Below are 24,305 nucleotides of genomic sequence, written 5' to 3'. Positions count from 1 at the left end.
AAAGAGATATCCTGCTTTGTATTTAAAGTTAGTTCGATCCTTTGTCAGCTGAATTGGTTTTGACAGAGCCCAGATGGGAACAGTTCATGCACATAAAGAAAAGAGCAATCATTTAGCAAGAGGGAAAGCTGACCTGGCAGGAGTCATGAAGCTGGTCAAACTGCAAGGCTGCAAAACCTCTGCAGCAGATGCCCCATGTGTGCTAACAAAGCCTGGGAATTGGGGGAATAAAAGGCGGGTGTTCTGCACCAGTATCTATGCTGCCGTGTGTGTGTCTTGAAGAAGATAATACTCTTTTTGTTTTCTTTTTTATGGTGGCCACAAAAGAAAGGGACTACTTGGGTAATTAAATGCAAACTGGAGTGCCCAAACCATGATCTTGGCAGATGATTTTCCTCTTCAGTTTGAGATCCTGGATCCACTGGTTTATGATGCTGTTTATATTGCCAGGGCACCTGCAGGTCCCAGCAGAGACCAGAGCCCTTGAATGCCAAGCTCTGGAAAAAACACGCATACGAGATGGCCCCAGCGCCGATGATCTTGCAATACGAATACACCAGACAGACAACGGGTGAGAGGAGAGAAAGGCACAGGGAGCATTAGCGATTTGCCCCTGATCCCACAGAGAGTTGGTGGCCCAGCTAGGAGAAGCACCCAGTGCTCAAACCACTGATCTACACTACCTCCAACTATGCTTATTAAGTAAATGACATAGAACCTGCATGGTCCCATCCCCGTTCAACTGGTAGGTTTGCTCACACCTAATTTCCCCTTTGATGTCACCTCGCATTGTTAAAATTAAGAAAAAACGTTGAACAAAAATCTCCCTTTGACAGGCCCCACCCTAAAAAGCCCAAACACCAAGAAAATCACCAAGCTAGCTTGATTTGAAGACTGTGGAAAGACTCCCAATGACTCCAGCGGGCTTTAGATGAAGCCCCACCAATTTTCAAGGACTTATACTTACGCTGGCAAAAAGCGTGTAAATGCTTTGGCCAAGGTGTGTGCGCAAATAGTCTCTGCAATTTTCTCCCTTCGCTGTCCTAGGTAATGGGAACTTACAGGAAAAGAATGTAGGTAGCCGGGGGATTTTTATAAGAGGCCAGATTGTATCTTCAGCTACACTTGGTAGGACACTTTTGGGGGGCCTTATTCATGTAAATTAAGGCAGAATGGGGCTCAGACAAAATTATGTTTTACCTCCAGAAGTTTAGAAATAAACACAAGTGTAAAACAAGCCCCAGGCAAGCTGCAAGGAAGACTTTACTGCACCCTCCCCCTTTTTTTCCAGGGTCCCAGTGACCTCCTAAAACTCTCAGGTTCTGATCTTGTGCTTACTTCAACACCATGAGTCTCTCGAGGGGAACGTGTAGGATCTCTTTTTGTGACAGATGAACATCCAGGAAGCCACCTCACCAACTATGTAGTATCTATTTATTCAGCTCTGACCTGTCCGGGTAGTATTTATCTATTTATCCAACACAAGCACCTGTCCTGGTGGCCAACATGAGAGTATTTTCCTATGGCAGCCCTGCACTAAGAATTCACACTCATAAGGGCCCATCCAGATGACAAGAACAACTGTGCTGGAGGACTTTGTTACAATCCAGTGGGTTTTTTTTATATTGCACATAGGATCTGACCCAGGCTCCATGTCTCCAGTAGCTGCCTCTGGGGCCAGTGACAGTGCCCAGGAAAAGATACTCCAGAAGGAAGTGCAAGAAAACCCCTACCTCTGGCAGTTAGAGCTGGCTTAAACCCCGAAGCACAACATCTCTTGCCAAATGTTTTTTCTTCATTTGCTAATATCTGAATAGTTGTGTGCTCCATATCGGAGTCCAATCCCTTTTTTTTTTTTGATCTCGGAAACTTACTGGCTTCAATGACATCCTGTGGCAGGGAGCTCCAGGGTCTAATTGCACATGGCACAAGATCGGTTGACTTTCAGATTCATCACCGTGTTCCCCTAGCCTCTACCAGCAGCCCGCGCTCACCTGCACGTACTTGTGCTATCAACTTGGGCAGGGCAAGGAGACGCAGCGATGGATCATGCACCAAGCGCAAACACACAGCTCTCTTCTAGTAGCCAGCGAGCTCGCTGCCAACTGCCCAACCTGGGAAATGACGCAGTTGTGGTTTATTTCTAGGATCCTCCAATCCATTCCAGGAAATTCCGGTTAATTATACACATAATGGAAGGGGGAAAAAATTGCCAGATTCCCAAATGTCTTTGGGCTCTCCGAGTGAGCAGGGAGGTGAGGCAAGGGCCTCTGAGCATTTAATGTGTCAAGGAAACTCAACTCTTTGGCTGTGGCCCAGGAACTTTTCATGTGGATTTCCAGCCACGGCCAGGGGATTCTCGGGTGCTAGAGGAGCCTTTAATTTAAACCAGGTGCCTCTGAAAGGAAAACACTCATGAAAGGCAAACTTGGTTGCTTTCCCTCAACAATAAAAAAGGGCAATCACGCACATTTCACTGAAATATTCTTCTTGGAACCCAGGCCCTTGCTTTAAACGAGCTGCTGAAACCTCATCCATTTGGGCAATCTGCATGAAACTGAAACTACCAATATTTCTGGAGCCAGAAAAATAGTTTAGCTGAGTGCCAGCTGAGTCCGCCCAGAGCTGCTGAGCGAGAGATCTTACAGTATGGAAAACACACAGGCTGGCGGAGAACAAAGGCAAACCGTTTCTGTAACATTCCTCCACTCTCTCTTTTGTTGCTGCTGTCTGTAAACTTAACACTAGCACTGCCACAGCTGGTTGCAATTGTCCTAGTTACCAGGCAGATGCAGAGTAAGGAGGTAGCAGGAACGTGAAAATTCAGGGGAAAAGACGATGTCTTGTATGATGCACTGCAGGAGAGAAGCTGCCAGCGGCCTCTTGTTCTAGCTACAGTCTAGGACGCTGTCCCCGCTGGGAAAAGAAAAACTGATAACCACAATCATCCTAGCACATGTTAGAAATAGTTGGGCCTTAGCATTAACCAACGTGGGCTTTCTTTGTCCTCTGAGACAAAGCTAGCCAAACGGTGCAGCAGATTGTCACTGAGGGCTGCCTACAGCACCAACTTCCAGTCTCCCGTAGCTTTCCTGACTTACCCGGCTATGACGATGAAAAAATCCAGGCGGTTCCACGTGTCTCCCAAGTAGCACTTCTTCCCAAAGATCCCTAGTGCAATCATCTTGACTATCATTTCCACAGCAAAGAAGGCAAAGATGAAGTCATCGAAGCTCTAGAAAACAAAGCAGCAAAATGAGTTCAGAAGAAAAACAGCTGTGCCCACCCCCTGAACTACAGCACGGCAAAAAAGAAAAAGAAAAATGGAAGTCTGCCTCACTGCGATAAAGAGAAGAACATGCTACATGGGTACAAGCATGAGTCTCCTGATCCGTGATGGCCCAAACGGAGCAATATAGACCCAGGCAGAAGAGAGACTTTGGGAGGAGATGACTTTATATTGTATACTGAGCTCAAGGAAGATTCCCCAGCAACTTCCCTCAACTGCTGTTTCTGAAATTAGTAGGGCTGATGGAAGGTACTGAGGACCTGATCCAAAGCCCACTAAAGTCAATGAGTCTTCTTATGAAGCTCTGACTAATGATGCTGAGGTCTAAGTTCACAAATGGGTACAGCTCAGATAGCAACGGTGCACCTCCCTGCACACAGTTCAATCAATGGGCCTCCAGTCCTAAAGAGAAGGAACCAACACTTTGGGGTGAGGGAGTATTTTAAATTATGCCTAAACTATAACCCAGCTCTTTTCAAAAGTCCTACTGTCCTCCAGAAGGTTTAAGTTTCATTAGGACAGTGGCCTTGCCTGACATCAAGAGTTTGCACCAGTGCACACACGCTGGCATGACAGCCCTCTGACACCTGAAATCCTCAGTGTAGGCAACAGCCCAGGCTCGTAAAGGCTCTTAGGGCATTTTTACACATGGGCAGAAGTGAATTTTGGTATCGCGTGGATCACGCTCATTTTCTCTCTCTGCATCTGTGAACAGAAATGGGGCTTTTCCTTTTGCAAACCTAACAATGCTTCTGAACACTGACAAGTGGGAAACCTTCCAAGGCACTTCCAAGGCCTCCATTCAATTAGAAACAGTCAGCGAGGAAAGGTCCATACCTGGAGAATCCTGCAGCGTGGGGAGCCACAGGCAGTATCTTCACAGGGGTGGAACATGCCCAGCGTCACACAGTTCAGGAGAATCACCAGCATGCTGACCCTTTCGAACCAGGTACATAGGAGCTCAGTCAAGGAAACCAACAGCCCTTTCCGAGCAGAAGCTGGGAAGGACCTAGGAGGACTCAACCCATCCTTCTCACCCGCCGGGATTAAGGAAGCCAAGGCACAAACAGGAAATAATAATGAAATCCAGCTCTTCTCTGAGATTTGCCACCTGTGTACCCCAATGAGCTTTATAAAGGAGGTCACCATCTTAACCCCAATTTTATGGAAGAAGATGATAATGAAGGAAGTGATACTAGCTTGGCCAGAGACACAATCCCTTTTTCAATCTAGGGGTTCCCAAGGTTGCTCTTTTTCAAGACAGCCACTCCCATCCTTACTAAAATTCTCCCCTTGATCCCAGAGCCTGGTACCAATATTTTGCTGTTGCCAGCAAACTTATCTGATTGACTCAGATGCTGTGTCTGGGAAAAGGGGATCTGTATGAGACAAGAATCCTTGTGGGAGTGTCACCATCAAGGAAAAGCCTTACTGAACACACAAGCACTGGAGGGGAATTATGCATTGCTCCCTAATACTCTCAAGGTCCCTTCCTAACCTGCTTTGAGTCTCATGTAAAACCTGGGAAGGAGTCTAGGGGGCTGATTCTTTAGGGTTTTTTTAGTCCCAGCTGGCAATTGGAACAGAATTTTTTCCAGGACATTAGACCTTGGTCGGGGGGACACCCAACTTCTGAATATGCCTTCTTTAAAGCTTCTTCCCAAGGCAACAAAGCACTTAAGCAAGTGCTCAAGTTAAAGCACATGCTTAAGGTTTGAGCAATCACTGAATTCTGCCTTCAAAATGGTCTCTATCTGGTTTCTTACAGGAATCCTGCACTCTGTGAACCATTATCTTTTTATTTTGGTACCTGCATGACAAAATGATAGCATGTTTTCCCCATGGTGTCTTGACTAGAATATGACTATAACGTTTAAGAAACTATGCTGAATACAGCAGCTACAGCATTATTTTGGTGTGCTGGCACCACACATTACACAACCAAATCAACAGAACAATGTAAAACTTTTGAGTGGGGGGGAGGACCAGAAAAATGTCACTTCCTAGCACTTTCCAGAATGACACATTAAGAGCACATTAATTTTCTATTAACTATGTTGTGACCCATCCTAGGGGCATTTTCCCTGAACAAATGATGCTGCTCTTCATTCCCAATCCAAATTAGCATGGGTTGAAACATTAACCGACTGTAAGGTTAAGTAGACTCCAAGGGGCACAAGCCCCCCCAGCTTGCCACAGAGTAGAAGGATTATTAAATATCTGAGCTGTAGCGGGATAGATTGACACAAAAGCCATGACTTTTGCAGCCAGGAGAATCAGCAACAAATCCACATAAAGAAGTTTGGTACCTGGAACTGAACAAAAGGAATTTCTCTGTGTCCCTCTAGTGGGCATTCCCAATGTTTTCAAGCCTAGGCGGACACAAAGGCATGCAACAACAAAAAAAGAGAAAGGGATCAGTTAGATGCAACTCTAGCATTCCCGTTTCACATTAGCACCAGGTTCTCCTCCCCTTTGAAGAGAGATGCCTTAGGGTTGGCCTCTTCTCCAGGATGTTTCCCAGATTCAATCTGTAGACACAAGGGAAACGGCAAACTGCCATAGCCAGACTGTTACACTCGCACTCACAATGTTTTGAGATCTCACTTATTTCTCTAGTCGCAACATGGTGGCCTCAAGGAGTTTTGTTCAACTCTAGCACATTCTTGAGGTGTCTGACCCTAACTGTTCCTTTGTACGGTGCTAAAGCGCCGCGCGAGAAAAACATACCTCTCCGGCTGTGTTTACAATACATCCGCACTGCAGGATCTTTTCAGCGTTTAATGCCGGTGTCCCAGCACTTCTCTGAAGTGAGTAAATAGCTTTGGGACAGGCGGAGCGGGTGGTGCAGTTACAGAACGCAGACTTGGCCATATAGCATTTTCCCATTAGCAGAAGCAGCTATAAGCCAAACCCCAGTTAACTGAATGGGCGAGCAGAGGAAGCTATGCCCCAAAGGCTGCATGCGAGAGGCTGAAGAAGCAGAGAAAAGAAACGAGTAAGCAGCTTGGCTTCCCAAAAGCGGGCCAGCCAAACAGGGCAAGAGAAAGGGGAGGAGGCAGAGGGAGAAACTGTGACATTCATAAAGATCTGGACAAAAGTCCTTGTTTGGCTGAGTGGTCGGCCCCAAAGAGAAAGCCTCCCACTTGTGGAGAGCTACAACAGGGGCTTCTTTACCGAAGCAGAAGAAAGTTGGGCTTTTGGTGCTGGGTACCCTAGGTTCAATTACCACTGACGAAGGCCGAGACTGTACCTGCTTTGCATCAAGTAGCTGAGACTGTACCTGCTTTGCATCAAGTAGCTCTTCTCTACAGCTGGGTTGTCTCTTGATTACCTGAGCTCCTAATCACCTTAAGGCTCCCCAAACCCTGGAAAGCAGAATCACCTGGAACCTGCTGGACAAGACAGCCGTGCAGGTGTCCACAGTGCCCAGGGCTGCAGCTGCTCAGCTACCCAACCTGTGGCCTCCCTCGACTTCGATGCAGATGCCTGCCACCTGCAGACTACAGGTCCCTACGCGGAATGCACCACCTTGCTCATTCCCATGTCCCGCTCCTCTATTCTGCATCAAGTCAGCGTAGCCCTTGTGAACATCACAAATCTCCACGGCAGCCAATGAGTCGGGTAAAGTTTTGGAGTCCCTGCTGTATACTTAAATACCTTGAACAGGTTAAAAGATTACAGAAAACCAGCAGCCTTGTGAATGGGACCCGCAGATGTTCATAGGTGGAGGGCATTCGGACATTGATTCCTGTTTAATCGCACAGGGTTGAGTCAACATTTGCAAGCTGGGAATCTGGATCTTTTATTTTGAAGGAGTGTTTACATGGTATCGGAAAAGAAATTCCAACTGTCAGGTTGTGGCGATGGCCTGGAATATTTATCCCAAATATAGTCCTGTGGGGGCATGCACACAGCGCAGAGGAGGGGGCAACGCTTTCGGAGGCAATGGCCTTCGGACTGCGGGTGTTCCCTGAACTCAACTGGGTTGGACGGCATCCATCTGCGGAGCCAGCAACTTCCCCGGCTCTGCCAGTGATGAACTGCAAAGCCTTTAAGAAAATAAAGAATAAAAAAAATTTAAGTGTTTAAGATCCCAAACTGGAAACAGAACGTGCGTTTCAGACGAGCTGTGCAAAATGCTCAACACGGGATCAGGAGCACTCAAAAGTCGTATCCTTCGTGGTATAAGAACCTGGAAAGCTAGACGGACGGACAGACGGACAGGCAGGAGCTTCTGCAAACAAGCAGTGCCTGCTCTAGTCTTTCCTGGCAGTGGAAAATGCTATCAGAGATGGGTGCAGGTCTTGCACTGGTGAAATGTCAATCGGGAGGCAGGATTCAGTGGTGCTGCTGATCCCGCTGGCAGTTATTTGGTGCGTATATGGGATCTTTGGCTTCCGTGACTGGTTGAGGGTCAGCAGACGCCACACTAGCTCCTTTTCGCAGAGGGAGGGTAGCTACATTTGGTGCCATTTCCACTTGGTGACTCTGCTGCTGCTTTTCCCCACTGTGGTGAACTTCACCACCCCCCCCGTTTCCCTTCTGCCCACTTGCAAGGTCCAAAAGGGCATCCTTTGCTGTAGCACCCTGGGCAAGAGCAGCAGCTGTAAGCAAAGGCTCATCTGTACAGCTCCCTGTTGCAGTACAGAGGAGAAAGGACTCCTGTTGTCCTCAGTAAACCATCCTGATCGGGGGAGGAGGGGACAGTCGCCTTGTCGGAGGACCTACCTTAAAGAAAGGCAGCTAACAGTTGGGGCTCGGAAGATCTGCAGTCAATTTTGGTCTCTGCCACAGGCACTTGGTGTGACCTTGAAAAAGTCATTTGACCTATCTGTGCCTCACTCACCCCACCTCACCAGCTGTAAAATGGGATGTCAGCAGCTCCTTCATCTATTTACATTGTTCATCCTTTGCCTGTACAGCACCTGGCACAGTGGGGCATTGGCCCCAGCTGGAGCCTCTCAGCATCACCATATTTCACTATGGATACTTTCTATTTCTCAGCCAGCCTGCATTTATCATGGGTTTCTCTCCACCTCCCTTTGACTGATAAATGATAGGAAGCAAGAAACAGTGATGGCTTAAAACTGGATCAAACAAAAGAGAAAGAGAGAAAAGCCTCGGGGCACGATAGCAGCAGATACACAAGATCAAGCAATATTTAAAAAATCTTGTCGGGGCTGCAGTGCAGATGGAATCTGGCCAGCATGGGCACCGCGTGCCTATGGAGAGGCTTCAGCTCCTCTAATTAAAGCAGGAAGGTATTATAGGTACCCACAGATGGAAGCTGCCTGCACAGTCCACAGAGAAGAGCGCAGAGAAGCAACTAGCTTTATTAGGTCTGCTACTTAAATGCAAATCTTGCACAACTTCTTATACTGCAAATGGCAGGTATTCAGGTGACCCCCCCATGACTGATCCAACTAAGTCACTGGAGCTACTCTGGAGTAAAGAAATTACTCGCTGTGCATGCGTGGCTCAGAATCTAGCCCTCATTTCAGACTTTATACTACACTGGGAGGACCATGCATCTGCTCAGCAATGGCATCTCTCTGCCTGAAATTCCCTGTGTCGCAGAGAGTTAGACAATCGATTGACAGACCTATTCAGGCAATTCTTGGATGTGCGGCACATCTGTATATTGACTAAGCACTCCCTAGAAAGCTGCTGGTATCATCTCTCCGAGCATGTGATGGCAGGACGGTGACAGCAGGACCACAGCTTTAGTGAACATGTTGGCTACAGTTACACACGGCTTGCTGTGAATTCCTATTCAGCAGATGGTGTTCTGGATCCAAATCAATGTTTGGTCTTTTTAGTGCCACCTGGAGGGGCTTGCTAGGGGGTTACAGGGGAACCCTACAGAACAGTTCAACTGGGAACTCATTTGTAGCCGGCCACAGAGAGCTTGGCCCCTCCTATCTCGGACCACAGCAAGGCCACTTAAGAGCTGCCAGGCTTTCACCATCCACAGCTGCTTCCCTTGCTGAATCACTTCAAAGCACCCTCTCCTTGACAGCATTATGCACAAGGGTCTGATTCATGAGTGTGGCGTGTTAGGAGGGAACACGTGAGGCTTTCACATGCAAATCTGATTAAAAAAGTTAAATCACAGGTAGTCAAAAAAACCCTGCATTAAAGAAATTGTACTGAAGCAACCAAAGGGATGGCAGAGTGGGGAGGGTATGTGCAGAAAAAGCCTTCTGCAGTCCATGGAGGCCACAGCTCCAAGCAGTATATCAGCGTTTAGCCTGAGGTATCACCCCCTGAAGTTTACTCAAGTTTACTTAAGTAAGATGACCCGTAGTCTGAACACCCCTGCGTGGGCAGGTGAGATGCTGACTCCTTAAAGGAAAGTCTAGGCCAACTACATTCTCTTATAATTAAGCATGTCCTAGCTAATTACCCACTGAGCCTTCAGTGCAACAGGCCAAGTGGCTGCTGACTGCAGGAAGCCAGAAGTAATGACACTAGATGGCACGAAGCACTGCTTTACCTTCCTTTCCCTGCAAACAAACTGCTCGAGGGCCAAGAGCTCCTGCGCAGGCTGGGAGAACTTACATCAGGTGTAAGTTCTCAGGAGTACACGTGTCCCTCTAATGCCAGCCTAAGGCCCCAGAAAGAGAGAGGGAAGCAATGAGGTTTGAGCCAAGAAAAGATAAGCTCCAACACTGAGCCTTCAATGGAGGAGGGCAACTACACATGCAAGGTCAATTCTTACCTCTTCTTCCCTACAGCTCACCATGGCTTGGCTTTGGCTACAGGGTCATCTGGGAAGGACGATTCCCCCTAACTGACTCAAAGGGTCGTGGCGGGCTTACAAGACATGATTATATATAGCAGAAGAGGTGGTAGAGGAGTTGGTGGGCAGGAGAAAACAGAAGTGCATTGCATGTTGTCCTTTAGCACACCTCCGTCAAACTGAACCAAACCCACAGGCTTGGTAGATATTTTTAGAATAACGTTCCCTTGGAAAAAGAAAGAAAAACTGGGGAGCTCCCTGCTCTCTAGTCCAGTTTCCCCAGACTCGGTTTGCTCTGCAGGGCAGAGCAGTACTGAAGGCTGCCTTTTGGCGTTGACAGGCATCGAGAGAACGGAGGGAAGGGACTCTTTCTCCGAGCTTGGGAGGAGAGCGGGGAGTATTCTTGGCATTCGTTTTCTCCCAGCAAATTTTCTTTTCACCATTTGACACAAGGGAGGAGAAAAGGGGAGGGAAAGACAGACACCGAATCCTTTTTAAACCACCCCACTGTGGATTTGTGCGGGCTCTTCTCTAGCAGTGGCTCATCCTTGCATGAAGGAATAAAGGCAGCCTTTTACCAGGGTCGCCAACTCGCTTGTTTTTTGTTTTCTCGACGGATGCGTGCCGAATCCCTGTCGGAGAGCTTGGCAGAGCTGAGCCCATTGTCAGGTTGCTAAGCAGGTCCTGAAGGATTAGATAAACTACGCAAAGCGCTGTACAAAAGGTAGGGGGGACAGACATCATAGCCAGCGAGTGCTGGGATTCGAGTCCTCCAGGGCTCTGGCTGGGGGGATAAAACAGTGTTATCTCGGTAAAGCGCCTGGGCTCCTGTGCTGCCTCTGATCTGAACCAAGCTGATTAGGTGGTGGGACAACTGCTCCGCAAGTGGCTTCTGGCATTCCCACTTTCCAAACACAGCCGGGCCAACATCTGGAGATGCACCCAACAGGGGCACACAAGGCAGCACCTCTGCACACACCCACCCACACGTGTGTACATATAAAAGCTAAAGACAGCACCTGTTTCCCCCAGTAGACTCTTCCCCCTCATTCAGTCCCCTTTCCAGCTTTCTCCCTGCCAGTGTTGCCCCCTCTTGAGCTTCCCAGAGGCCCAAATACATTCAAACACATTCATCACCCTGGCAGCTCACTCCAGTCCTCTGAAGAGCAGCAGCCCAGTTAGGGGCTGCCTAATGCTTGGCCTCAGACTTACTGCTCCTACGAGGAGCTATCAAACAAGGGCCCCGGACCTCAGGTATCCTGCCTCGACTTGCCCTAAACACAGTCCTGAAGGTAAGGGTCCTTCGCCTTCTCTCTCTTTCCCTGGAGCACCTCTGGAGCGTAGGCACAGGATCACACGCAGGAGAGCAACCTGCACGCCCGGCTCTGCTGAACAGAAGCCGCGAGCTGTAGAGAGTCGGGAGGGAGGCAGCAGCTTGTTTGTGAACTTTTCTGCTCGATTTCACAGAAACAATGAGCATCCCAAATCTGGTGGCACTTTTCTAAAGGAGGTATTTGTAAGGAATCCATATGCAGTGAAACACAGTTAGTTGGCTGAGAAATCACACACACATACCAGGAAGGAGCCCACGCTAGAGCCTGGGTCCATCAGCTATAACCATACAAGTCTCTTGCGAATAAGGCACTGCCATCATATCTCTGCATTAACTGCCATCATATCGCTGGCAATTGGTGACTCACGGGTCCAGAGTCAATCTGTTGCAATGAGATCCAAGTCCAAGGGACCATTATGAACTCGCTCACCCCTAGCTGCTACAGGGATGGCTGCTACTCAGTGGCATGGGAGAACTGAGAACCAGAGAAGGATGCCTCAATGCAGAGGTTTGGAGAGCCTTGGACTGAATTGGTAGCCCCAGTGGGAAGAAAAAGGGATCTTATTCGAGTGAGCAACCCACACCAGGGACGGGCAATTATTTTGGGCAGAGGGTCGCCTACTGAGTTTTGGCAAGCCATTGAGCGCTGCATGACAGGCAGCCCAGGGCAGGTTAATATTCATTTCCTAAATTTTTTAGGGGCCCCACGGGCTGGATAGAATAGCCTGGGAGGCTGCATCCAGCCCCCAGGCCACATTTTGCCCACATCTGCCACAGCCTGTCAAAGCATCACCTTCCCCTTGGGTGGGGCAACTGGCTCCAAAGCAACACCAGGTGGCGAAGGAGAGTAATTACAAGTCTTTGAGTAGTTTACTGTTTGAACGACACGAATCTATAGATAGGGCCAGGTAAGTGGCGGAGATGCAAAATAAAACATGTTCGAGCAGTGTTATTTTAATGCACTGAAAAGACATTTAAAGCAGTGGGAAATCATGATCGTGCAAACAGGAACGCAGTTGCAGCGGCGTAAATGGAAAAGGTCGTGGCGTGGAGAAATGCCCATACTGCGCACTGCAATTAGATTGCCGAATGCAGATGACGGGGGGATCCCCCTCCATTCCCCTTAGCAGCCCCTCTCCTTCCTGGGCCATGATGCTAGAACTAGACTTGTGGCTTCCTCCCCTGTTGTCTTGAACAGTCACATGGCAGCGAGGCAAAGCAGCCAGGTGTGATAAGAGCTGCAGTCACCATGCAGGCAATTCCTGCTCCCCTGTCACTATTGCTGCAAAAAGGACAGCGACTACCTCTTTACTAATATTACCAACATCACTTAAACCACACAGGCTCCAGGTGCAGCTCTTAGACCCCAGGCGGAGGTGTTAGAACATGTTGCACCACTGTAACACCTTCCATGCAGGGATAAGGAAATGCTTTGCAAACAAACACACCACAAACATGTGCCTTGGAGGTCATGTCCAGCAGCAGAGCACTGGACAGGGAAACCAGAAATCCTGAATTCTGTGTCTAAAGCCAACTCCCCCCACCAGGAAGAATCCCAGCGGATTCAGGCTGAATTCTTCTCCGGAGGCCTAAGGGCCACTGTAGTAAGCTGGAGCTAATGCAGAGGTAAGCAGTGAGAGGACCTTCTCCCCTGACTTGAGCACTCATGCAAAGCCAGCCTCAGTACTTGCAAAGCCATCGACGCTGTAGATGCTGCTTAGCATCATTATGTGTATGCATAGGAGCATCCTCTTATGCACACAAATGCCACAGGCACCTTTCAATCCCAAGCCCACATGCTTCCCATGCCACTGAACCTACACATACCCGAAACCACATGCATGACATGGATCCAAGTTTACATTTCCTCAAGCCAGACAGGCCCAGGGCCATGCATACATACACGCATGAACACCAATCAATGCATACCCCTGTGACCTGAATCTACAAATACCCACCACCCTGGGCCCAAAACATTCATTCAAAAGTCCTTCTTCATGATTTTTCCCCACTGCTTCCCACTTCTCTGCCAAGCAGGCTGAAGCACCATCCTTTGCCACATCTCTGGCGGCAGTTTATTTGTCACCAGTCCAAAGGTGCAGGCATGCCTTGTTCTTCTCTTTCTAGGATGCACTCAAAATCTCAGTAGCCATGTGCACTTTTGCAGTGAAAAACAGTTTTCAGGAAGAAAAATACAATGGGGTGAGGAAGGGTGGGACAGGATTTTATTTGCCAATGGCGTTTTTACTTTCCAATTTTATCTGCAGACCTATTTACCAACATATCGCTCCCCGAAGCAAATACCCTTCTGTCTCATGTGACACTTCCCCCTGTTTACATATTCCTGGGGCGGAGGCAGGAGAGGGGATCTGCTATTGCTCAGGGTGATATGTTAATGTACAGCTGATGGATCAGAAGGGGCGGGTTGTTATTATTTTTTCAGCTGAATGAAACTTCCAGCTCTTTCTTCTGCTAATGGGATTTTCAGAGACAGACAAAGTGCTGGTGGTTACTGCTTTGTACCTGCCGGTGTTGGAGCCGAGTGGCTGACAAAGGAAAACTCTTCAATTAGCAAGAGAAGGTGCTTATTGAATTTTTCTCTCTGCTGCTGCTTTGGCAGTGTAGGAAGAAGATGGGGTTTGGGGAGCACTGAAGAGATTTTGCCAGTCCCTGAGTGACAGGCTCAGCAAAGAGGTCTAAATATTTTGGGCTGAATTCATCAGTATGCTCTGCCAGCTTTGTGCTACTCTGGCGATGCGAAGCAGCCATAAACCCAGTTTAACTAGCTGGTTTAAGCTGGGTTCACATCACTGGAGTGACACAAAGCAGCTGGAACGTCCCAGTGAATCTGGCCATGTACTGTAATCTCCCTAGGGAAAGGACCGTGTCTTCCTACGTGTCTTGGGTAGCACTAAGCTCAGTTAATGCTTCATAAAATAACTGTTCACAAGGACTTGAGCTTCCCTCGCAACCACTCCCTGAAGCAAGCTCACCCTCCAAGTGGCTGGCTCACAGTCTCTGGGGTCTTCGGGACCGATTCTCTTCTCTCACTGATGAGAAATGAGAAGAAAGTTGCGAGTTGCACTGGACTAGACGGGAGAGGGATCCCGGCAGAGACACAGCGATGGTGTTGCAGACAACAGACCGCAATCCCATTGCTGTAAACCCTCCTGTAAATGCCTCAGCCGACCCCCCAGCCTCCCTCCCGACCTGTCATCCATCTGAAATCTGTCCATTTTACAGACTAAAACCCTCAAAGCGGTAACTAATGTTCCCCTCGGGACCTCCAGCTGGAGTTTCAGAATGGCACGACATAGGATGGACGCACTCTGTCTGTTTGAAAGCCTAAGAGAAAAATCTAAACAAATCTGGATGAGACCCGAGATACCAAGGTCCTGATATTCAGAGATGTACTTTCCTCTGAACGTCCAGTACTGAACACTAGGGCTAGGGACAGACATTACGTATAAACCAGTATAAGTGGTTTAAACCTGTAACAGAACAACGTTCAGTGCACGTAAACCAGTTTGAAAATGGCTGAAACCAGTTTGAGATAAACCTGGTTGAATGTAGTATCAGACTTAACCGATTTGGGTTAAACCGGTTTATGCAATATCTGTCCCAACCCTAGTAGAAACAGGATGCAGGACCAGGTGGGTCACTGATCCAGTATTGCTACTGCTATGCATACCTCAAACTAACCGAAGTCATCTGGAATTGCAGGGCTTCAGTTTCCCTAGGAATCAGGCTAAGGTATTGCAAGCTGGGCATGCAAATGTTGGGGACCCTTTTCAAAAATGCCGGCCTGAGGGTGAGAGACACTGGGTAATGTCCTGTGTGCTTCTAGTCGAGCAGTCTTGTGTGAAGCACCCAAACTTCGACTGCACTCACTCCTCCTTTGGGATCCTACACTCCTTGCCCTAATTCAGGTTGACTAGCCTTGTGCCCAGCAAATAGTCCAGCTGGACTCAACTGGGCTGCTCTAACAGTGCTCAATAAAAGATAACCCATTTCAAAAGCTGTCTTAAGTCACAGGATTCAAAAGTAACCCCACTTTCTCCTCTTTTTTTAAAGCGGTTTTTACAAATTGTTTTTGAAAAACCCCATTGCATTAAGAGCATTATTTATAGATGTTGGTACATTCAAAACCTGCCGTGTGTTAAAATTTTGGGAATGCTTTTGATAACATTTCCTTGCTATTAAATCAATAACAAACCATTAAAAATGAAAATGCCCAAATAGTTAATAGTTTGTTGTGGGAGGTGGGGAAAGAGGAGAATAAACGGCCTTTAAATAAAACACTTTGCTGTTGAAAGAATTTCAGCCAGCCCCAGCTCTCAAAGAGATGCTACCCAACCTGTGCATAGCTGGCAAAAATCTGACCTTTCGTAATTAAGAGGCAAGAACTCAGGATTTAATTATGCAGCATTATCCTACTTAAGATGATCAAAACAGATGAATATTGTGTTATCTGCAGTACGATTTGGTTTCACAGGTTTGGATCAAATTCACCAGTGATTGAATTATGTGAAAAGCTGTTGCTCAAAGGCACCACTACCAAACAGGATTTTGGGGGTGCCTCTAAATTCAGCAATCAATTCACAAGTCACAATCGTTCACAAAGCAACCCATAGTCAACGGATCCCTCTGTGCCTACCCATGCATTTAGTTTCACGAGCACTCACAATACACTACTACTGCAGTTGCAAGGCTTCGAAGCAGCTAGATCAGCGGTCTCTCTTCTATTTCTTTCTCTTCAAAATCTCCCAGCAGGTGCTATATTTTGACCTCTTTTCCCCATCCTATCTACATAATGATCAGCAATTAAATAATTATATTGACATTTAAAGTGCCAGCATTAGGTTACGACATTAAACATGCCAAGGAAATCAATAAGGATGGGGGAGGAGAATTTACACTTCCCATAGGTTGCCTGCAGGCTCAGGAAGATATCCCTGTATCAGTTTACACAGGGTGGGGGGTCACACTTGCAAGATTTCTCTCTGCCATGTGAGGAATAGAAACTTGCTCTGATTTTGAAACAAAACCTGGGAGCCCGCAGAACCTGAATGTGCCTTGCAGGCCACAAAAATACATCAAGCAGACTTGGATCTAGCCCATGTGTTGGCTGTGCTGACACCTCTGTTCCAATCCATTCCCTATTTTCTGGGAAACAGGCCAATCCCAAATCCCTCCTAATGCTCCAGGCATGAAGGCCCACAGCTATTCCTCTGTAGCTGGGGGAGCGGGGCTTCTGAACTCTTTGCTGTGGTTCCACGCAGATGCTTTGCTGTGCTTTGCACACGAGAGCAGCAGGTACTGAGCTGGGGCCCTCAAATCCATGCTACTCCAGCCCGAGAATATGCGCTCATCTCCTGCGGGCTGAGCTAAGTGCCAGCTCTTCGGAGCAGAGGCTGTTGCTTGACAAATGCACAGAAAATGTTTTTTTTTTTGAGTCCTGGAATTTTTGTGCAAATGTGATATGAAAATTGGGTTGAAATGACAGCCTTTCCCTGCAGTGTCAGTGAGACCCACCGGCTTAGGAGTGAAACTAGGATAAGCCGCAGACGTTAATGAGAATGGAGTTTTAGGCTTCATTCATATCATCAATTCCAGAAATAGTCCCTTTGACAAGAGCATAATAGGACTTCCAGGGTTTGGCCTTTGAAAAGGGGGAAAAAATGACTAAAATCCTAAAATATTAATTCGGGCGGTTCAAGGGGAAAGTGAAAAAGTCCTTCAAAATTAATCTGCCTCACAGATGGAAATAATAACCCCCTTTTCAGCTCTTCCTCGGACTGCATGGGTCCACACACACGAAGCGGCTCTTAATGTAAAGCCCAGCTGACGGGTTAGAGGATTCCTATCAAAATCCTGGACATTTAATTGGATTTTTTTTTTTTTTTTTACTGTATTCCTTTGAAAGAGAAATCGGGTGTCTACACTTCCGTCTGCTTCTGCCACAGTTACCTTGGTTTCAGATTTAGTTTGCAAGAGCCATTTACTACCTTGGATTACACCATGTTGCTTTGGGGCCAAGGTGTAACCTGCTGTACATCCCCTCGGATTAGAGCTGCCAGAGATTAAGCTCAGGGGGTGATCATTAAGCTTCTGCCCCACAGTTGTAAAATGCCTATCCAGGCTTTTATTCCTAGGCATAATCTTAACAGGTTGGCAATGGGAAATGACCCCTCCAGTGCAATCTGCAGCTGGTTGAACCATTTGTAATTTAGCAACTTTCCCTTTTTTCCATCTCCTTGCTAAAACTGGGCAAGTAGGTCTTAGAACTCTTGAATTTACTTGTTCAAGCCAAGACGAACGAAGACGGATCAGACGCTGGTTGCTCCTGCAGCCTTTTGGCTCTCAGAGTGCAAGAGGGCTGTAAAGCTGTCTCACAGGGGAAGATGACTCCGTACAAGGGACTAAGGGCCCACCTTTCCTAGGTTAGAGGATTAATCGGGGACATACAGGGGTATGGCTACAGCACTATTGAGTCTGGCAATTCTCAGCTGGAACAGAGGCCTTTCTGGGGCTGTTAAACAATGCGAATTAGAGCTCTCACCTTGCTCTGATGAATAGGTGCCAAATTGGTGTGGGATCCAGAAGGAAGGGACATAACAATGTTGTAAAAGCACCTGTGTCCTTAACCCCATTTCTGAGAGAGAGACACTGATTTATAAAGACATATACCAGAACTAGACCCCTGGGTCAATTTTTTTTCAAGTTTACTGCACTGAGTCTTCCAAATTCTTCCTCCCGCTATCTCGGATAGTTGTGACTCGATCACATCCATCTTATTTTGGCTCCTTGGCTGGGCGAGGGGACCTCTCAGAGTCAGGTTTCAACAATTATTCATCCAAGTCAAGCATGAGATTTTAACATGAAGTTTGTGTAAGAACGTGTGCTAGTAAAAGTGCGATTGCACTTGGGAAGCAAGCACAAGCGGAGCCCTGCTGGGGGCTGAAGTAGATTAGCTCAGTAATCTGAACAATATTCATAGGCCAGTCTGACACCGTTTACTCAGCTCTATAATTGCTCGCCTGATAACACCTGCCCCTTGGCTTCAAACCATAAAACCCACTGATAAAAAACACACTTAGACTCTGCTGTTAGTTAACATGATGCAACCCCACTGAATCCAGTCGACTGTGCCTGCAATCGGGGCTTCTGTATTTGACTGCGGGTGCTGCTCCAGAGGTAATTCCAGGTGCTGACTTGAAAATGGGAATCGGAGGATCCTACAGACATGGGGCTGGACGGGACCTCCAGAGGGCATCTAGCCCAACTCCCTACCCGAGGCAGGATCATCCCTATCCAAACCATTCTTTACAACCCATAATCTAAACTCATCAGAAAACTACTATCAACCTTGGCACAACACAAGACATTACACCCTAGCCTTGCACAGGTGAGACAGCCAACATCCTGTTTCTATAAAAACACACCAAGACATGCCTCTTACGTATTTTTGTAATGGTTTAAAACGGGTTCATCTCCAGTGAAGAGGCCCAGGAGGCTATTTTAATTGAAGTAGCTTCAGAGTTAGACCTAAGAAGCCAGAACAGGGCAATTTTTCATCCTGGTGTTTTTAAAATTTCATCTTTATTTCCTTTGCGCATAGTTGGGGCAACATATCCTTGGCTTCCCTGTGCCATTCATGGGCAGGATCCTCTTGCGTCTCTATTTGGGAGGCAACCAGCCCACAACTAACCATGTGAAATCCCCTAAAAGAAGCCACTTTAACCCTGGAAATCGCACAAAAAAAGTCCGCCAAAGACAAGTTGTGAAGAACAAGGTGATTTTTTTAAATGGTAAAATGACTCTTTTAATGGAAGGAAATAAAAGTTTCAGAGTGTAATAATCTTTTACACATAAAGGATGCCTTTTTCTCCCAAAGTCTTATTGCCTGGAATGCAGACTATACGCAGGAAAATTTCCTCACATTACTGAAACGCAGCTATCTCTGAAGGGTAATTCAGCAGTCATTTAGCAGTGCAGAGCAACAAACTTGGCTGTTCAGGTGAGGAACTAAAGAAGAATGGTGTCTTCATGGGGAATTTACCTTGGCAAATTAAATCAGAACTTGGCCAATGCACCAGGGGTCAGCATTGCTAATTCCAAATGTTCAAAATTCATGACTTTAGACTCAAGAATCATGAGATTTGCAGCACACATCAATTTGGGGTTTCTAGAGCAAGAAAACCTTTCCCAGCCCTGAATTAGGACAAAGACTAAAAAAGAATGCTGAAAATCTGAAAGATAATTCATTTTGTTCCAGTAATTTCTACCCGTTTCCTTTTGATGTTAATCTTCTACTTTTCTAATTGCATAAAAAAGTTATTAACTTACATTTTGAACTCGAAAACTGGAAATCCTGTGCTTCAAATGTTATATTTATACACACAAACACACACGCATGCACATACATATACACACACATACATACATATTACATATACACACATACATATACATGCACATACATACATATACACACACATACGTATACATATACACACATGCACATACATACACACACACATAATATTTTGAACAACTTCAAAGTTATTGAAATGCGCAACATATATATATTAACCAATTATATATATTACACATTTAATATATATGTATATATCTAAAACAATTATATAAAACCTTTCAATGACCCTGAAGTTGTTCAAAAGATTTTACATTATGGAAAAATTCTTTGAGACTCAACTGTTCCCCTCTCCACCGAAATATTTTGGCTTTGAGGAACCAGCATTTGCTCAATCAGCTTATTTGCTTTCTGCTTTTAAGCCTTAGGACTGACATTTTTAAATTGACTCTCAAGAGGGTTAAAAATCTTACTCTTTTAAATGAAAGCTGAGTCTGACTGAATCCCAAGACTTGAGAAGCTGTGTTTTAAGAACATCCCTAAATATCAGCCTAGCCATCAAAATGACAAGAGTTGGCAACACTGAGCACTCTACTCTGGCAAGAAGAATGGCAGCCTCTTTAATGACTGCGCAGGGTCAAGACCTTGGGTTTATGACTCATCCAAAAGCAAGACACTTTCACAGGACAATATCCCCAAAGTGGCATGCTGTTGTAGCTTTGGCTTAGCAGTGACTTGGGGGGAAAAATACCAGCTCCTGGGTCGCCAGCACTGGATTCTACAATACAAGTATCTCCGGAAACACCCTCTACATCCTCACTCGGCTTGTAATGTTTAAATTAAATGAGGTTAATTTAATCCTATTTATTCAGGGATGACCATAGTGCCTCCCATTTATAGCTTATTCTTCAATGTTTCACCAGTTACTTTTAGCTCACACTTTAGTCCTCCTCTCCACCCATCCATTTTCCCTTGTTTTTTCATCCGGTCTTGTCTCATAATATTAGCATCTAGTTTCCTTAAAGACAATCCATTTCCCATTTTTTTTTCTTAAGGGTTCCCATAATGGGTCTTGCCTTTGTAATTCTAAGTAACCAGGCAAGCCATTTAATGTCTAAAATTTTACATAAATATTGATTTATGGAGACCCAAAGTCTTCTCATCAGCCTTTATTTTTCCATGTTTCAACTCAGTATAATAAAAGCAGCTTCACATTTGCTTTAAAGATCTTATGCTTGGCTCTCGGTGGCATTTGCCTCAACGTCCAAACTGTGTTCAGGAGACTAAATACGACTTGTGATTTCTTAATTTTGGCATGGAGATCTCTCTCATTGCCATTAGAGCAGCTCACAAAACTTCTGGGATAAGTCAAGTCCTGGTCCTCTTCAGCAGGCAGGCTATTCATTGCTGCCTGCCATGACATCCCCATTTCAACCTGAATTTTTTTCAGTTTCCTCTTCCAGGTTTTTTGTTGTTTTTTGGGGGTTTTTTTGTTTTTTTTTGGGGGGGGGGGTCCTATCTAACAGCTGCTGGACCATAAGATCATTTACAACCGCAAAGTCTAGGTCGTTTAAGTGTTGAGATGATGTTGTCCATTCTATTCTTGACTTTTCATTTCCACTTACAGCTCCCCAAATCCAGTTATAACCAGAAGAAAGGGCAACAAAAACCCTTGTCTATTGATATTGTGGTATACCATGCATTCAAATCCACTCTAAAAGGCTTTAACAATCTTTTCTAGAGTTTCATAATATTCCAATGACTTCCAAATAATTTCCCTGTCCGTGTTATCAAATATTTTTTCAAAGTATAAAGTGCATGGCCAGCATTGCTTGGCATTCAATACTCTGTTTCATAGTTTCATAATTGTCAGGGGCTTACAGATCATCGGGTCAATGACCTTTCTCAAGGAAGCTATAGGATGCAAATGTGATTTTTGTTTCATGAAGTTAGGCTGTTGCTCGTTAAGCTGGGTGTCCATTAATCCTGCCAAAGGTCTGATTAATATAGAGTGAAGCATAATGTCTTTCCAGCTCTTGTTCGGCAGAAGATTGTCTTTAGTTAGGAATTTATCCAGGAGACATTTCCTTCCACTCATGGGGGGCACTGTCCCCTTTCCAAATTGTACCAAAGAGTTCATTCAAGGCATCGATAGAATTGGATCTCCTGCCTCTAAATACCTCTGCCAGAACTTTATCCATCCTAGGAGCTTTTTCCATTTTTCAAGGCTCACCTTCACTGACACCCAAAGGCCAAGCTGCATTCTCAAAAGTTGGCCGCTGGGGCATGTCACAAGGATCTTCTGGTCACTCCCAATGTCAAACGCTTTCAAGAGAAATCCTCCATCTCTTCAACTGATCTTCTCATTTTGCAATCAGAACCCCAATTTTGTTCTTAACTGCCTCATCCCATTTTGATAGTCCTCCAGTTAGTTGCAATGCAATTGTCCTGTTCAGCTGGATAACAATGGTGATGCAATCTATTTCTGCAGAGCACTGATTATTTGCTATTCAAGATACTTCTGTGCGCTAAGCAGGACATTCCCACCTTCCCCAGTACTCCCACAGACCTGAGCTGTTACTGGCATCAGCGCTTTCATCAACACTTGACAAGAAGTGGTCTCTTTTGCTTATCCTGTGGCTACCATTAAAAACAGCTCTCTAGACATGTATCTGCTGCAATCATGGCTTTCTTGAGTGGTGAAGATCATGCCTGCTATGATCAGACAGGACAGGCTGACCTTGGTTAGGAAAAATTTACTTGGATCATTGAGACTTGAGAACTTTCCCCCCTTCTTCTCCTTCTCCCCGCCATTAGTTTCAATGCTGTTATATCTCTGGTCTTCCAGATGCCACCTGGAGTGGCAGTCAGAAATGCCAGAGGCCAAGAGTTGAGCTCCACTAGTTCGGATAGATGTTGGAGTCTGCTTAGACAAACCACCCTCTAAGCGGCAGCTATTCAAGTGCACTAGAGCTATGAGGGCTGGCTGAAGAGAAAGCCCAGCATTTCTCATGAACTGCTCCACCAGTCTGCTCTGGCTGCACAGAAGTAGGCAAGCTGTGGGGCTTAACTCTGGCCATAAATCAGGGGTGGGCAAAATGCAGCCTGCGGGCTGGATGCGGCCCACCAGGCCATTTTATCCAGCCCGCGGGGCCCCTAAAATAATTTAGAAAATTAATAGACATCTGCCCCTGGCTGCCTGCCATGCGGCCCTCGATGGCTTGCCAAAACTCAGTCAGCGGCCCTCCGCCCGAAATAATTGCCCGCCCCTGCCATAAATAGTCCCAGCTGATCTGCGCAGCCCTGCCTACCCCCATCCCCAGATACTTACAGACCACATCCTCTAATATGCATAATCATGCCCGCGCTAGACCCTGGAGAGCTTTCTGTACAAGAATTTTTCGAGGTTTGACCCTCACAATTTTCCACACTGTTGAGCTGTCCAAGAGGAAAAGAGCAATCAGCGGTGCTCAGACACTGCCGTGACAGACGCTATAGAAAATGCTGACAAATAGGAATCCCTGCTACTTCAGACCAGCAGAATCATTAAAACCAGGCTCGTGGTGAGGTTCAGGCAGAGGCGACGAGGTTAGGGGGGCACAGTGCAGGCTAATACTGCTTAGCTCGGAAAAGCCCTTTAAAGGGCTGCTTCCTTCAGACTGCCTCTTTCTGCGGGTCCAAGCAGAGGATGGAGATGCTCAGGCACCTTCTGGGTGCTCAGAGCTGATAGCACTGCCAACACCAAGAAAGCAATGGCTTCAGCAAGGCTCAGCGTCTCTCTCTACTCTCTCCTCCCGATGTAAAGAGAATTTATTGCTCCCGCGGCTGACACAACCCAGAACACCTACCGGGGCCTGAACTCAGTTACGTAAACTCTGGATGATAATGTCCCCTGCATGCTGACAGCTCCACAGACCATGCTTAATGCAACCTAAGTGAATTTTCCCTTTAACTGTTTAAGGTGTGTGCTTGGGAGCTGGGGACTCCAAGGAGGAAAGGAGTCATCGTCCTACCCAGCCCCATGAGCAAGGTGAGCAAGGACAGAGAAAAATCCCATCTCAATGGGCAAACTCTGTCTCAGGCTTTATGGGGCAGATTTTCCAAGGAGCTTCTGGGAGGCACGGGGTGCTGGCTGGATCCTGAGCTCTGGCAACAAATCTCTCCCTCCATTCCCCGTAGCTGTTTTAGCACCTTGGCTGGCATTTCTAATGCACTAGGTCAGGCTCTCCTCCCACTCACATTGACATAAATGGGCTGCGTGGGTGTCAGAGCACAGAATTTGCCCCACTGTGTACATATCTCTCCTGATCTTCATTTCCGAGCCAGCTTCAGTGGCTCTTAATCCAGACTCAGAGCCAGCCATTAGCTCCCATTATAAAACCCCTAGGATAAGGTTCCTTATCTGCTGCTCAGGTGTTGTCCTGTGCAGTAAAGCCTCTCTCAGCAGACTGTTCCTGTAGCACTGTTGTAAGTGGGGGGCAAGGGTTATAATGTAAAATATTGAAAACACTCTAAAACTCTCGCTGGTGTTGTCTAAGATATTTGAGTCTGCCTTAGCCCT

At 46.5% G+C, this 24,305-nt stretch overlaps 1 protein-coding gene across 1 annotated transcript in view; it reads right to left on the bottom strand.

Annotated features, from left to right (window-relative positions):
• The window catches only part of LOC102382057 (canalicular multispecific organic anion transporter 2), a 361,044-nt gene that overhangs the window by 229,230 nt on the left and 107,509 nt on the right, over positions 1–24,305 (bottom strand). Inside the window, exons 3-4 of the mRNA XM_014518064.2 lie at positions 4,127–4,226; positions 3,102–3,235 (exon numbers count right to left, since the gene is read on the bottom strand). Of these exons, the coding sequence (XP_014373550.1) occupies positions 3,102–3,235; positions 4,127–4,226 (234 nt within the window). The remainder of the gene's footprint in view (positions 1–3,101; positions 3,236–4,126; positions 4,227–24,305) is intronic.

This window comes from Alligator sinensis, unplaced genomic scaffold (genome assembly GCF_000455745.1).
Source record: "Alligator sinensis unplaced genomic scaffold, ASM45574v1 scaffold876_1, whole genome shotgun sequence".
NCBI lineage: Eukaryota > Metazoa > Chordata > Crocodylia > Alligatoridae > Alligator > Alligator sinensis.
Note: the sequence above shows the minus strand (reverse complement) of the source record. Positions and strands in the feature narration are given on the sequence as shown.